Genomic DNA, 17,012 nt, shown 5'->3' with positions numbered 1-17,012 from the left:
GGAACGAGGGGAGGGGCCGAGCAGCCGTCGAAACTTGGAGTATGACGTCTCCTGCTCCTCTGCACCCTTGTTTTCAGTGACCACCTGTAAGGAGTGGTCTCTCTCTATCTCTCTATCTCTCTCTCTCACCTGTCTTCTCTCCACACTCCCATGCACAACTAAATATCAACCTTAGCTACAACGAAGCGAAGAAAAAAAAAGGAAAAGAGAGGAACCAAGCATTGAAAATGATTTCTTCTTTGTTTTTCCTGTTTTCTTTTTATTATGATTAATTAAAATAGCTAGCACTGCTGGGGCGAGACGTATGCACTGCGTGAGGAGGGCTTTTTTCAGCTTTCTAGCTATCTTTTTTTCTTTTTTATATTTCCTTCATATAAAAATATATATATAATACTAGCACAGATTGAAATGACACACTCGTTTGTTGTTGCTTTTGTTTTTTTGCCCCCCGGGATGGCACTGTCCCTGGGACTGAGGATGTTCCTTTTTTGTTTGTTTTTGGACCGGGATCTGTGCACAAGCTAGGACTGAGAATGGAGAACTAGAGAACACAACAAACAGAGACTCACAAAATCCAAATCTTAGTGCCAAGGTTCAGGAGGAAGTGACTCAACAACTCTAACATTCAAGACAAAACAACACACACACAAAAAGAAAAGTTATCTAAAAGTTGCACTATCTATTTGTTGTAAAAGAGAAGAGGGAAACGATGCTCTACGTATGTGATGATGATGATGATGAGAATGATGACAATGCGTGTTTTTCTTGTTTTTGTTTCTTTGTTGTTGTTGTTTTTTTGTTGTTTTTTTGTCCTTTTCATGAATGGACTGACTGAACTTTGGCTCCAAAGTTGTTTCAACAGTTGGGAGCAAATAGTATTATAAGCTTATGTCCTTCCTTCTTTTTTTTCCCTCGAAACCGCAAGAAATACTCGTACCCAGCCTACGATATCCCTGTCTGCTTACACCACAGGCACAGTGAGACTTAGTAAGAGAATGACTTCTACCCTTTCACATCGATGTACACTTTAGCCCTGCAGGAAAACAAAACTTCTGCTTTGTAACTAAACCACTGGATGGATGAACTATGTTCCTCCGATGGAGGATGGCCTTCCCAACGAGTCACTTTGAAGCTTTGGGAGACTGTCCACCTGTAGAAGGAACAAACAACTGCCTGATAAAAAGAAAAGTAATTGTTTGCAAAAACCTTGTTTGTCAGTTGGTTAAGCTGACCAGGAGTTCAACACAGCCTTGGAAGAATGTGTTTCGGTAACCATGAAATCATATTCCGAACCCTCAATGACTAAACTTCGTGTATGTAGTTTGAGTTTTAATTTAAACAAAGTACATCTCCGGAGCAGGTGAGAAAAACATATGCGTTTGTCCATCCAGCAGCCTAGTTTCAGCAGGTCCTTCTATGTGAACGTTGGAGTACTTTACAGCCCTACGCGTCCATCTGTCCCCACTCTTCCTACTGTCCCTCAACAAACTCTCCATCCACACATGCACAGTGCATTCTGCCAACTGTCACTCAAACAACCAAACAAAAAGTCCATCGCCATGACAACGAAGGAAGTTATAAATATATATATATATCGAAACAGAGCGCTCAACTTTCTGTCTTCACGTTCTTAAAGCCACAAAGCCCACGACAAAGTGAAGAATCCTGTCTGCCACCAGAGTAATCAGGTTTAATGAAACTGTCTGTGGTCGAAGTCAAGGGCTATGGGAGGGTCCCTTTTGTAAAACCTTTTTAAAAAATAGAAAACCTAGCCTTTTTCTCTGCTCATCGTTGCCTTCTCCTCTGCTCTTGTGCTTTCTCTGTCTCCCTCTCTTTCTCTCTCTCTCTGTCTTTCTGTCTTTCTCTTTCTCTGTTGTTAACATTCGAAGCCAATGCCCCAAGCTTCCTAACGGTGTTTACCAGCTGTTTGTTATCCCTCATTCCATCCCTCCATCTATGTGCAGAAAAAGTGTGTTAAAAAAAAGTACGCTGAGCCCTTTAAAGTGGAGACTGGAGTGGAGCCCTTGTTTGCCGATGTGTGAGTGCAGTCTTTCCGTGTGTGTGTGTGTGTGTGTGTGTGTGTGTGTGTGTGTGTGTGTGTGTGTGTGTGTGTGTGTGTGTGTGTGTGTGTGTGTGTGTGTGTGTGTGTGTGTGTGTGTGTGTGTGTGTGTGTGTGTGTGTGTGTGTGTGTGTGTGTGTGTGTGTGTGTGTGTGTGTGTGTGTGGAGAGTGTGTGTCTGTCAGACCTTTTGCCAAACACAGAAAAGCTCTTAGTGTTCCTGCAGGAAGCTGACTGTATCTTTTTAGATTTAAGGACACATTACACTATCTTGCAATGTTTGTATTTATAATGGAGCTTCTCTATAAACAGACAGTTATATAGATACAGATATCAATGGTTACAGCTGTACGGATGAGGCCTATTGAAACGTTTGTCTAACAATTACATGCCAAATTCATGCGTGTTTCAGCTACTGCTAGTACAACAGAGAGGTCTTGAATCCCCTTTTTATATGCTATCCAAAATGGAAAACTGTGAAATGTTGAATTCTATGTGAGGCGTCACACATTAATGTTGAAGAGGCAAACTGTCAGCTGTCCAACTGCAAAGTGTAAAGATCAGGCTTCCTGGAACTGCTACTAATAGAGCACCTGACTTAAGAGATCACCCTGTTGAAGAAAAGAAAATGTGTTGGTGTTAACTTAACTCTTACTCTCAGTTAAATTAATACTGCCAATTTTACTGTTTTGGCACTGATAATTTGTCTGTGCAGTTTGTTTAGACTTGATTTCATAGAGGCTCAGAACACTTCTATTTTATTATCAGTGCATAAAGGTGTGTGTGTGTGTGTGTGTGTGTGTGTGTGTGTGTGTGTGTGTGTGTGTGTGTGTGTGTGTGTGTGTGTGTGTGTGTGTGTGTGTGTGTGTGTGTGTGTGTGTGTGTGTGTGTGTGTGTGTGTGTGTGTGTGTGTGTGTGTGTGTGCGCGTGTGCGTGTGCTGTATGCATGCATATATATGTACTGTATGAATGTACATATATATGTTCCCCAGTAGTACATTTTGGTCAATATGTTCATACGTCTCAACGTGTGTGTGTGTGTGTGTGTGTTACTACATTGCTGCTGCTATCGCTGCTGCTGCTACTATTGTTGCTACTGCTGCTGCTTGCGTCCTCAGTCCACTTTCCTTATGTCCATCCCCTCATCAAACACAAAGTGATGGATAGATGCATAAAAAGATTCTAGTGTCTCCAGTCAAAAGCTTAAGTTTTGGGGTAAAGATTTAAAGCTATGGTTTGTTTAATTTTAATGCCAGTATTGTTTTAAAGTGGTTCCAAATCAGAGGCCCATGAAGTCAAAATCTAAAATAGTTGTTTTGCCTCGTTAATGAATTTATGTAAAAAAAAAAAACATTTCCACTGTCTGTGACCTGTTGCCATAAAGTTATCTTACCAATCAAGTTATCTTTATCCAATACTTAAGATTTTGACTGTATGTTAAAAAAGAAAAGAAAAGAAAAAACCCTGCTCTTCTGTATTGGCTTTCTCCCTCCTTTTCTTCCTTCTTCCTTTCTGTTTTCTTGGCTTGTTCTGTCTGCGCGGTCATAGCTTGTAAAAGGAGGATATTAAGATGAACTTCATGTTTTCTACGAGGAGGTTTGCATGTTACTATTATGTGAGTAAATAAGGTGCCTAATGTTCATGTTTGAGCAGACCACACCTCTGTCAAATTATTGTTTGGAATCCTTCCAGTTAGTTAATCTGAGATTGACTGAGGGAGTCTGTGAGGATGGAATCTTTTCTACAGTTTGTCAAAAAAAAAACTACAAAACAAAAAAAGCAAAACAAAACAAAAGTGGATGAATAACATTGGTCCATAGTTACCCCCAAAACTTGGTGATCCTTATCCTTTTTTGTGGGCCAGTAGACAAAATTGATTGCATACTTTACAGAGCTACGTGCTTTCAAGAAAAGTGGGCCAAGTCCATAAAAGGTATAAACTCTTGTAGCGCTGAGTATAGACCTTGTCAGTGGAATTGCGTTGCTAGGGAACAGCTTGGGTCCACGTTTATTTCCTGTCAGTTACTGATATTCACAAACACAGCAACGGGAAATAAACTTGAATCCATTTAGAATGTTTATGTTGTCAAGTGTGAAAAGTTCTTCCTGGAGAAAACCGGATCATGGATCATTTCACGGTCAAGAGAAAGTCAGGCTCTTAACTGCTCAATATTGTACAGGTCGGTCCTGTGTGATCCACGATTATTAAATTCCCTGAATCTCAACTCAACCTTGTTATTTGGGCACCTCGAGTAAACAAAGGTGTTGTCAGTCAGTTACTCTGAGCACTTGCTTGCATCTACCGGAATGTATTGATTGGCAAGGTTTGCATTTTTCCAACAGTCTGATTGGTTCCATCTTGCCAGACAAGAGCAATCACTCCCAGAGCTGAAACTGAAGCCATTTCAAACAGTAATTTGACCCATGTGTGGAGCAGACATAGGAACCCACTTGCACTCAAAAGCTCCCACCTTCGTTGTGCCTCACTTCCAACGGTGCTTTTTTCAGTAGTCTGTCTTTCTTTATGTTTGTTTGTAAGGTGCTGTATATAACTTGAATATATTATGCACATATCCTACCCAATGGGTAGAAAACCACAAAAAATGTTGTGAATAATGTAATATAATGTATAGACAATATAAGAATTTTAAGAAGGCAGCATCAACTTTGTAAATGCCTACAGTACATATGTGCTTTGTCTTTCTTTTCTTTTTCTTTTTTTTAATGATAAAACATGGTTTGCAAAGTATGCTTAGAAATATGGTTGCAAAACAAATACAAATTACTACGTATAATATTTTCCTATAAAGAACAGTCTGTCTTGATAAGGATGAAATAACCTCTGGATTAAGGAAGTGGTTATTATATTGATGACTTGTTTATTTTGTTTCTCATCTAAGAACAACTGCACAGTGCTTGTCATCACTTGGGTCATTGATCAGTTGCACCGACTATAATTTACCACAATCAACTTAGAGTTTCATCAAATGATGTTTCATACACATCATTTACAAAGGTCTTGACACAAGTTTAGATGGGGGGGGGTATTTTTCAAAAAGCTTCTCAGTTTAAACTCTTAACTTGATTTCTAAATCAGTGAACAAATGGTAATCAGAATAGTACTGGAAGAACCATTTATATGACTATTGCCAGTTCCTATTTTGGAAAGCTGAATCGATATTTGTGAGTCTTATATTTTATTTTCAACAATACTTATTTTGTATATCTGCCAAAATATATTGCTCATATTTCATCAATGGTAAAGTAATTGATTTGCAGTAAAATATTGGGCTTTGTTCATCATCGCTATAGATCTGGCTAGAGTTTTTGCAGTTTGATTGTGTCAGTCAACATTTCAACAATAGTGACAGAGGAACTTTTGATCATATGAGCGAATGTGAGTCACAGGCAATGTATTTCCAAGAGGTTGCTAAATAGGAAGTCTGAAGTATCAAAAGAAAGCGGTCATTCCTTTTTTCTGTCTTTTTTTCCCTCTTAAGATTGGGAAAAGTGCACCATCATCAAAAAAGCTAAGTGAGTGGAGCTGAATGATGAATAATGTTTAACAAACTTGTCATTTTAACTTTTCTCCTTTTAAAAAAATATTTTTTTTTGTTTTGTTTTATACATTACAATGTTATTTGTGGCACAGTATATTGGAACAAAGTCATGTTTAATCTGCAGTCATTTATTTACAGTATGTACTGAAAAATAACTCCACTGTACAATAACCGCAGAGCATGTTCATTCTTATCTATAGACTATGTACATAGCAACGCGCCATTTTTTTCAAAGCACCAAATAAGTGGCAGTTGTGTAGTTTTTATTTGGAGAGATCTCTATTGTAAACTGGCTGGAGCGCCACTGGCTCTTCTTGATATGCTTAATTTATTTTCTGTCGTGCGACGGACGGTCATGCGTCAAAAATAGCAGATCTGTGGGGTTCACAATGCCTCGCATCGCGAGGCATTGTGGACTTGTACATCTGCTATTTTTTGGAGCCTCTGTCGTATGGCGAAGTATAAATCAGGCTTTATTCTTTTTAGACATTCTTATGTTTCCTGCACTAGCTTGAAGAACTAACTTGGGCTCAGACTGAATACTTTTGTTTGTTTTGGTTTTTTCTTCAGCGTGCTCCTTCTTTCCACTTATCAGAAGTCTGTACTGAACTGCTGACAACAAAGTAGCCGTTTTTATTGTTCCAGATTTTAATAATAATAATAACAATGATAATGTCTCAACAATTTGGTATTCTCTGTCTTGACAGTTACCACAGGACTGCTTCCATTATGGATTTTTTTTTTTTTGTAACATTGGTTTGCTTTATTTACAAAAAAGAATCCTTCTGGTCCCGCTCACCCCACCCGCCCTGCGCCCCCTCTGTGTTGAGCTATATACTGTATGACTGTATATATATATACATATACAGAACATATATTGAAAATATATATGACTGTATACAAACAATACATATACAGTATATATATGGAAACACACAGAGGTAAAATTGTTCTGTATTTTTGCCTCTTTGTTTATTTAAGCAATTGTGATGTAATAGGTTTTAGGCCTAAGGTCTGTTATTGCAATACTTTTACAGAAAAGAAGAAAAAAAAATCAAAAAATGTTGCTCTAAGTGCTGTTGTAGTCAAAGATTTGATGCTTGTACTTATGCTGTAGTCAAACTGCAGCGTAATGAATAAAACTTTAAAAGTGATTACTTTGGTGTTTTGTTTTTATTGTGTTTTTAGTATTAGTTTGTGTCAATGTGATTTTGGTAATTATGAATATGTGGTGGATCACACTACTAGACCGTTATCAATGCAGCTAGAACCATGCATGTCATAGTTGGATGCAGATTATTGGTGAAATCAGCACTCTTAAGTGGTGGGACCAGAGGTCCGTACCCGGTCAAATGTGTCCGTGGCAAGACTTCGCCTTGTCCATGGCACATTTGTTTTTACACTCCATTATAATGTTATTATTTTGATCATAAGTCCCAATTACTGAATGTCAGTCTCCAGATTTGCTTCAGAATGTATGACGCTGATTTACTTTGACAGTCCACTACTCAGAGGCTCAGACATTTTATTTCCTTTATGGACCCCCATAACTCTGAGAATATACAACTGGTTTCATTTGTACACTCTCAGAGTTACAGACCTGTAATGGTCATTTGGGGCTATAGGTCTTTCTGTTTGGGTACTCATTTTGTATGCCCGTGGAAAAAATGACCACCAGAATGGTGATGACCCCTGGTAGGACATTAGAGCAGCAACATGCAAAAACACGTACATTTGTCTGTCGTGTCTGTAAATTTGCTATCAAGAGTTATAAACACACCACTGTTTTTACACATGGACAGAATAACTTTCAATTAAATTTTGTTTTTGTCAAAATGTTATCGAGTCCCTGGACCTTACAGAAGAAGACAAGACTCAACCAGCCCTAAAACGTCTTTTAAAGTTACTGTACATTTCAGCAGTAAAACTAGCTTGTTTATAGAAAGACCCATCTGGCAACCAATCATAATATTTGCAGTGGAATGAAACAAAGCTAATGTTCAAAGCACTTAGCCTCACTTACAAACATACAGGGAGGGGAAAACCTTGGCATATTCTGTGTCCTTTCTATGAACCCACTTATGAGGAAAGAAAAAAAAAACATTGGAAGAGAGGATCTGTGAGTTGGAACCCTTCCAATAATGTTTGCATTTTTCCTTCTCCCCCGCACTTCCTTCGACAAGAAGAGTAGTGAGAGTGCTGGAAAGGGTATCATGCATATGCCAGTCCTATTAAGCTAAGAGATGACAGAGAAGGAAAGAAAGAAGGAAGGAAGTGATGAGGTAGTTGTTTTAGAAAGAACTTAAAAGCCCAGTTTATGCTGCACCTAAGAGTTGACAGTGTCAGGCGCCAGAATGAACTGATCTGTTGCGAGCTTGTAGCGCACATAGAGAAGATGCACCCATTAGGCAAAGTAGGTAATGGCCGGTGTCCCAAAAGTCAGGGCCAGGGGCTCCTGTGAGAGTTTACAGCTTTTCATTCCAGTATAGAACCCTCAAAAATCGAATGCCCCAAGAGCGCTTATTTTATATTAACCAATAACCATCAATGACCCCCTCCCAGTCCAAACTACCATGGTTTATTCCATCTACCACATCAGACATGTGGACCTCTACAGGGGCTTGCAACAGCCAACAGGTCACAGACAAGGTCAGAGAGAGAAGGATGAGGTTGGCTGGGCACTGCGTCAGGCACCCAGAACTGGAAACTGACACTGCGAGCGAACCCAAGGCACAGCTAAGAGGGGAGGTGCTCAGGCGCACCAGCTACATAGACACACTGAGGCATGACAGTGGAGCTAACAACACTGTAATATATCTGGGAATTAATATTTTGTTTTCGGGCCGGGTAGGGCGTAAAATGTATGCTAATTAGTAAGGCCAGACAGGGCCTCGGGCCGGTCTCTGGCCGGTCCAGTTAGGGCCCAGTTAGGGCCAGGTCAGGCCTTCATTTTCGAGCCTGTTGAGAACGCTGAGCTCATTGTGATGTCAGAACAGGTCAGCTATATCCTGCTGAGCTGGTCAAGTCATCATTGTGATGTCAGAACAGGTCAGTGCAAATGAATTCTGTGTTGGCCATTCATTTTCAACATCATTGTGATGTCAGAAGAGCACAAGGTGGGACAGACAGCAGACATGAGCTGGAGGTTTTCATACTAAATAGCGACCTACAGTCACAAAAAAAGGACATTTCCGTGAGTGTTCGCAATTCCTCTGGCCAACAGCAGTAGTAGCCTGTATGAAAAAATAAAAATAAAATAAAAACAAACACATTTTTTTTAAAGTCATTACACTAGGTCTCATAGTCTCAAACATATCAAATGGCATTCAAGCATGTTAATGATGAATTCATTTATGATTATGAACCCCTAGGGCTCTGAATACCTGGCTCCTGCAGTGGGATTGTGGAATCAGTTGTTCACAAGGTTGGACAGCAGAGGTCACTGTAACTCATATTTTCCATTGGAGGACTACAAACCCATGAACAGCAATGCGACACAATGGAAAGTGTCATAACACAAAAGTGTATTGCACAGCATGAGTGTGACAACACAATTTACATATTTGTTTTTGCATTTCTGATGTGGATTCTACCCAGGGGAGCGTGATATGGAGAATGACATGCAACTAATGTATCCGACTGAAGAGCCATGAGATATTGGGAATGCTCAGCCATAAAGGGACCGGGGCACCCCATGATAAAGTAAATTCAATAGAAATATTCCAAGTATCCAGCACACCTAGAAATGGGACAGGACATCATTGTCCAATATTGACCAATGTTTTTTAAAAGGTATTTGTCTTTTGAATGAATGTACACAGTGGAAAGACTCATAGCTAAACAGGTCAGTGCCTCAATGTTTAATGGTGCAAACTGGAACTTATTTTATTGAATAAAAGGTTATTTTAATCAATCTGTATGTAGAATAGCCCATGTTCATTCATTATAACTGAAACTGATACATCTGCAGTAGGCCTAGGCCCTAGTTGGAGATGGTCTCCCTACTCTTCCATTGGGAAATCTGCTGGAATACTGCTTGAAGCTCATACTTTCCTCTTAGAAGAGCCATCTCCCACAAGGGATACCTGGGTTAAATTCTCAGGTAAAACGCTACATTTATGAATTGCAGCTTTAAAGAGTTTTTTTTAATCCAGCCATTAAATTGCCATAATTTTCACAAAGTTGAAATAACTCATTTACCCTACTTAAAAAGCAGAAACAGATGGTTCAACCGCTCCACCAGTTTTGCTTTCAAGAAAAATGTCTCTTTAGATTTATAACAGCTGTACTGCCCATTTTCGAAATACCAATATAGTTTAACCTGTGTACATACTTTCAACACCACTTGAATTTGTTGATGACCGTTTATTAGGGCATAATATATTATAATGTATAATATATATACAGTATATGTGCCCTATAAACGGTCATCAACAAATTCATAAGGTTGGACAGCAGGTCATTGCAACTCATATTTTCCATTAAAGGACTACAAACCCATTAACATCATAATTTATAATGATCATACATGCAAATCATAACTCCATGTAAAGTTGACATTTTGACAATTTTCACACCAGGTAGCTTTCACACAATCAACTGACGCTTTAGCACATCCCATTTTAATCCCAATTTTCAGTCAATGATCAGGAAGTACAGACAAAATAATGCAATATATTATATTTTGCTATCAGATTAAACACATTAGAAAACGTAATTTCTCATATAACAAGAACAGGGTGATAACAGCCTTCAGAAAGGCTTGGATGGACTACAACGTAGAGGGAACCATGATCTTCACCTTTTATTTTCCTTAACCATCTGAAGCATTAGCATTTGTCCAAGTCTCCAGGACTGCATTTTTACAAAGGCAATTCTTTTTAAGAGATTTTCATTTCAACACAGCAACTCAGACCATTCATTCCATCAATGTCAGCATAAGCAAATGATCTGAGAAATGTTTTCTCACTACTTTAAAGTGGCCATCGAGATGTTACCACATAAGAATTACAAACCACATCTTTTGTGCTTGTTAAGTCTTGGATAAATAGAAGCCTAAGGGCCCTATTATGATCCAGTTCTTATGCCTTATGCCTTAACTTCTTTACCTTTTTCTCACTATTTTCAAAAACATTTTTAAATACTTCAAATGCTGATCTACATCTGCACGTTGTGAACTTGCAGATCAGCTATTTGAAATATTTAAAAAACAAAAACAAAATAGTAAAAAAAGGCAAAGAAGTTAAGGCATAAGGCATAAGACCTGGATCATAATAGGGCCCTAAGTGTCTTATAGTCATGTACCTAGTAACCTGCTAATCAGTCTAGTCCACGGTGGATCATGGTAGGATATGGGCATCTGGGGATGTTATCCAAGGACATAACAGGCAATATGTAATAAGATGTGTATGGTGAAATTTTAGGACAATGATAGTGCAAATCCCCATTTTTTTTTAATTCTCAAGTGCCCACGCTTGCCCCCAACTGACTCCAAACATTGAGATATTGAGGTTGATTTACTATATTGAGAGCCAGTTGTGCCTGTAAACTAATCAGTTTTCTTATTTTTTCTTATTTCTAAATAATGATTTTCCATCAGAGACCTTTTCTTTGGTTTCCTGCAGTTTCTCTGACAACTTCTCTTTCGTTTCCTCCATTTTTTCAGACAATCGTTCTTTTGTTTCCTCTAAGAGTTCCTTGGTTTCGTCGATTTTTTCCGAAAACCTCTCTTTCGTCTCCTCCATTTTTTCGCTCAGTTTCTCCTTGTTCTCCTCCATCCGGACCTGGAAGTACTCTTTGACGGAAGGCGGTGTGACCATGTAGCCATGCCTCCTGAGATACTGCACTGCAAGTGATGTTCCACCCAGGGTAACTGTGTATCTGATTGGGGTGGTAATCTAAAGGAAAACAAAAGTCAAGTTAAAAAAAGACTGCTTATACCTTTGGTTGGACTTCCTGGATCCAACTCCTTAAATCAGTGGTTCTCAAAGTGGGTTCCAGGGGTTCCCAAGCAAAATGAGTTTAATGACTTTAACTCTATATACATTGGCTATAGTGAGCTTGTAGATCAGCTTTTTTTAAATAAATCATTTGAAACATTTGGAATATTCATCACTGTTGGGCAGAACCTCTAACTACATATTTTAACATTGTGTGTTCTTTCTTCAGTGAATGCCGTATCAAAAATAGCAGGTCTACAAGGTCGAAACATGGCGCGAAGTGGCGCATTATGAGCTTGTCGTTCTGCTAGTGTTGAATCCTGAAAAGTAACAGTTTTGGACATATGAGGTTTCCACCCGACAGAGATGGTATACGTTTTCTTTCCTGCCATTCAAGTAAATGAGCATCAATTATTGTGGAACACCAAAACCTTTGCATTCAGATATACAGATCAATCTAAAAACAATTGAATATTGTGTAAAAAAGCATTGCAGATGCCATAGCAGCGGCAGCCCAACTCATAACTGACTGAGGAAACTTCCCACTGGTCTTCAAGCAACTCTGACTTCAGAAGGTCTACTTTTCTATTATAAATCCTTGTTTTGAGTGGTCTCGTGTATTATTGTAATATTTTGAAATATGGACTTTTGATATTCATGTCAAGGAATGCCACCTATGTGTGGAATTCCTTAACTACCTCCCTTAATACATGTAGCTTGCTGGCATCCTTCAAAACTGCCCTGAAAACTCATCTTCCAGGAGGCCAGAGGAGGAGGTAGGTGAGCACTCCCTCCCTACCTTAGCCCCACCCCCTTGTTTTCTTTGCTTGCTATTTGTTATGTACATGAATTAAATACCCAGGACTTCCAACGTAAAAAAGACTGTAAAAGGTCTTACTTGGGATGTTCTTTTTAGGCAGGTTGTTTAACTGTACTTGTACTGTACTACATTTATATTGTATTGACTATACTTGTACTGTTCTCCATTTTTGTCTACCTGTAATAAAATAATCAATCAATCAATCAATGAGCTGTATGCCATAAGAATTCAACATTTTAACAAAAATGGTTTGGAATAATTCGATGAATGTGCAATGTATCTAGAATATATGAAAGTTTCAAGTAAATATACTTTTTACACAATATTACATTTTCTTTAAGATTGATCTGTATTTGTGAAATGCTGTAATAAAGACTATAAATGCTGTAATAAAGACTTATAATGTACCTTATACAAGGCGTAGGCAGTTATGAGATAGGTACTAGAAGAATTTCTCATAAGGTCAACTATTGAGTCCGGTAAACCTATCATCTCCAAGAATGGCACAACATTCACACCTCTGTGAAAAAAATAAACAGGCAAGAGTTTTAGACTATCATAAACAACAAAGTAGCCAAGTGACTTCAACGAGCAGTACAAAACATAATGAAAATATAATAATTATATAGTAAAAACAAACTGACAGCTGTTTAGAAGGTGACAGCTGTGAAGCCCTTGAAAACTGAAACCATTGTCTACTCTAAATTAATTCAATTACAAGGAACACAGGAATTGAATTATTTGACCAGTTGAGCCATTAACCTCAGACATGAAGAGAAAACTCACTTCATAGCAGCATAGTAGTACGTTCCCAGGAAGGCAGAGGATGTCACTAGATGTACAGGTATCATCACCTTTCCATATTGTTTAAACATTCTCTTAAATCTCTGGTAAAGACCAACGGACTTGTCCTGCAGGGGGTCCAACTCCAAAGAGTCTTCAGTTGTGGAGGAGGTAGCAGTCGTGGGGGAGACCTCTGTCCCAGATTGCTCCCCAGGCTTACTGCCTGCCTGGGCCTGAGGAGTGGAGCTGGGACGAGGCTCATCTGGTGGTTCCTGATGCTGTTTTGGGTGTTGGGCTGCCTTGCTGGTGGCAGAGGTTGATAACCAGCGATGAGCTGTGGAGGGGGACAGGCGTTTTATACAGCTACACACTGCCAAGGGAGGATCGGACACGCCAACCAGCAACAAGCGTGCCGCGGCCGCCTGCCGCAAAATCTTCTGGGATAGGACACGCTGCATCATTATCCTCGTAGTCGCCTCCAGCAGTCGCCTCTGTGGTGCTCACTGCTGTGACGTACACTCACAGGGTCCTAGGTTTGAGATGAATAGAAAACACACATTGTAAAACACAGATAAAGCCGGCTTTAGGGTACGGTCACACATCTGCGTTAGACACGTGCCAAACACATCCATTTCCCATGATGTCTAGCGGGTTGCGGGCAGTGACGGTTTACTGGTGTGTAGTTCATTTGACTTACATCGGGAGAGGTTGGCACACAAAAAAAAAAAAAATACGAGCAAAATCACTGCCAAGTGCCAACAATGGTGCTTCTTTCCTATGACACCCTGTCAAAGTTCACGAATGTTGAACTCAATGCTTCAGACTTGCTGAAAGTGCCATGATTGTTACACAGTATGACTTTAAGCCAACTGGCTGTGCATTGGAACTGAATACAGTATGCCTCATCTAGCCACAACTTGCAACTCTAGATTTGTTTTAAATATTTTGCACCAACCCTTGACAGCCCATGCATCCAAACAGAAAAGTACTATCTGATTGTATTCAACAACGTTAAACTCACCAACATTGCAGCTGTATGGAAAGCTTAAATTATCCTCTATCGGCAAAGTATTTGTTTAATAAAAATTCACCGTAGACCAGTGGTGTTCTACCGTGATACACAATATACAACATAGTGTGATTTTTTTTGCAGCCAAGTGTAGCCATTCAAAAACCGTCTGAGAAACCGTATCTGATACACATCTGATACACAAGAGAGGGGCTGGGGTAGTAATAATGTGGACTTCAGCCTAGTCTGAGGTGAAGATGTGTGGCTATTGTCTTTATTGTGATGGCAGCTGGTGAAGGAAATCATACTTAAATAGACTTGCCACACTTCATAGTATTCAAACCATTCAAATTCATTTGGTGACCACTGACCACGCGTGTGTGGAAGGGAGGGAATAATTAAATGCCATCCAAAAAAATTATAATCTAGAACACACCACTGCCGTAGACATACCGTTATGAGGGTTACACCCCGCCATTCCGAAACACCGCTATTCCGAACGTTGACTTCTAACCCTAACCCTACCCCTAACCCTACCCCTAACCCTAACCCTTACCCTAACCCTAACTAACCCTAACCCTACCCCTAACCCTACCCCTAACCCTAACCCTAACCCTAAACCTGCTTCGGAATAGCGGTGTTTCGGAATGGCGGACTGTTGCCCGTTATGAGCTACTTTCTGTCATTAGATTTCATGCAGGTGATTGTTGGGATTTGGAAAGGCTTGTTGGCAATCCCTCAACGGTCCTGCGTACCACCTGTTTCGAAACTGCACATAATGCAGGAGGCAGTGGGCGTTGCATTATTGAAAACTCAGAACATTTGCATGGAATTATGACCAAAAGTAGCTCATAACATGTCTAACATGTCTTTTTTTGTCAAATAAGTTTTATTGCCAACAGATTATCAACAATTGAATGGACATGATATCAGATTAACAATTTTCTGTTTCAGCATAATTAAAGGAAGAAAAAAGAAAGAGAGAGAGAAAAGAGCAGAAAACAAACAAGAAATTAAATACAAAACAAAATAACATATGACATAAAAACAACCCCTTCATACCCTCCCACCCGTACTGCTCAGTGACGTAACACATACTAGAGAATCAAAATGAATTGTTCCATGGACATACTAGAACCATGTATATGCATTAGAATAGAGAGTCAGTTTAAAATAACATCATCCTTCTACTCAGGTAACGGACAAGGGGCAGCCAGATCTTATCAAATTGTGCCTCTCTGTCTTTAAGTGAATATCGTATTCTCTCAAGATGAAGTGTACTAGTCATTTCATTAAGCCAGTGTTAAAATGCAGGTGCTTCCTCTTTTTTACAAGGAGTTAAAATCAGCTTCTTTGCTGTAATCAGACCATATGAAAGGAGATGTCGTTGTAAACTTGTGAAGTTGGAGATGGGGTCTGATGTGCCTAAGATAAATATTAATTAGTATTGGGTCAGGGTCAATTTGGGTGTCCAAAATATCAGAGAGCGCTTCCGGTGCATTGCATTTGTCAGTCTAAGGTGGATTTTAATGAAACAAACACTTTAGCAGATAGAAAGAGAATAATTCAAGGTCTCCGATAGCTGAAATGTTGGTGAGTTAGTAATTACATCTGATTAGGACTTTTCTGTTTTGATGTATGGCTGTCAATGGTTGGTGTTGAATGTTGCAAGTTGTGGCTATGCCTCATCCACTCAATGGCGCATTTTGAGATAATTTAGTTATTTCCTAGTTGATCTAATAATATTTACAACTTGACCCAGTATTTATCTTTATGACACCAGCCACTGTGTTAAGAGTTTAGTTGCCCTGGACAGATGTGTGGGTGCACTCTGGAATCCTGACGTCATAATAACTCACTTCCTCATTCTGCACATGATATCAGTACCCACGTACCTTTGATTATGGTTCAAGAAACATGGATACTCATACCGCACCTAAAAAAAGACAGAGGGGAAAAAAAGACTAAGTACAATATAAAGATGATTTAGGCTTAGGGAGTAAAATATCGTATTTACACCTAAACACAAAGTGGAACTGACGGTTAAGTAAAGGCTCACTGTGTTATCACAATGCTGCAACAACACAGTAAACAAGGGTGGCTTATGCAAAGGTTACAGTCAGATACAGAGTTTTCACGCCACGCTTGGCATCCTAGTTGACATTGGGCTGTACTGCCTAGAGGACAAGAAGCTAACAGCTAGTTTTTCTTCCAGTTTGGAAAGCGTCTCCATGGCTCAGCCAGTGACTGTGTTGTTCCACAGTAGCTGTCTGACAGGCGGACAAAGGCCTGGTTATGATCATGCCAACTTTGGCTTGCTGAACAACTCCTTGACGTTTAACATTAGCTGCTAACGAGCTAGCTAGCCTAGCTCCTAGAACAGACAGGGACACTGAGTTAGCAAAAAAAAAAAACATTTTAATATACTCTAAATCGGAGGATCCGAAACAAAAAATACATACGTTTCAAATTATGGACAAAACGGTGTCCTGAGAGCCATATAAGCATGCCCGCCGGAGTTGTCATTCAAGACGCAGCTCATTTGGTACTGTCTGGTCTGCTGCATCCAGTGAGCGGAACGCATGCATGGGGCTCGACATGTACGCCGACCGCGCAGTGCTCGACGGGACTTGTAGTAAAGGGGGAGTCATTGGGTCAAGTCGTGACCCTATGGTCGTGACGTACTCGATGGAGCCAAAACAACATTTCACAGTTTAGTGTTTTTTCACCCTTTTCTTTTTGAAGAGGTATACAGTTATATTCTGATTGTAGGGGAGTCTGGGGAGAACGTGGTATGAGCCAGTGGGTAAGTTGAACCCGAACCACCCCCTTTATCTTGAAAA

At 39.6% G+C, this 17,012-nt stretch overlaps 1 protein-coding gene across 1 annotated transcript; it reads right to left on the bottom strand.

Annotated features, from left to right (window-relative positions):
- Positions 1–10,235: 10,235 nt before the first annotated feature.
- On the bottom strand, positions 10,236–16,755 carry fam210ab (family with sequence similarity 210 member Ab). Its single transcript, XM_080738711.1, has 5 exons — positions 16,632–16,755; positions 16,065–16,105; positions 13,164–13,689; positions 12,786–12,897; positions 10,236–11,515 (listed from the first exon to the last, which is right to left on the bottom strand). The coding sequence occupies exons 3-5, from the start codon at positions 13,619–13,621 to the stop codon at positions 11,180–11,182; spliced, it is 906 nt and encodes a 301-aa protein (XP_080594837.1). The 5' UTR covers positions 13,622–13,689; positions 16,065–16,105; positions 16,632–16,755; the 3' UTR covers positions 10,236–11,179.
- Between the last annotated feature and the right edge of the window lie 257 nt (positions 16,756–17,012).

Source organism: Nannobrachium achirus, assembly GCF_963921795.1.
Source record: "Nannobrachium achirus genome assembly, chromosome: 2".
NCBI classification, from domain to species: domain Eukaryota; kingdom Metazoa; phylum Chordata; class Actinopteri; order Myctophiformes; family Myctophidae; genus Nannobrachium; species Nannobrachium achirus.
This window is presented reverse-complemented; position numbering and strand designations above follow the sequence as displayed.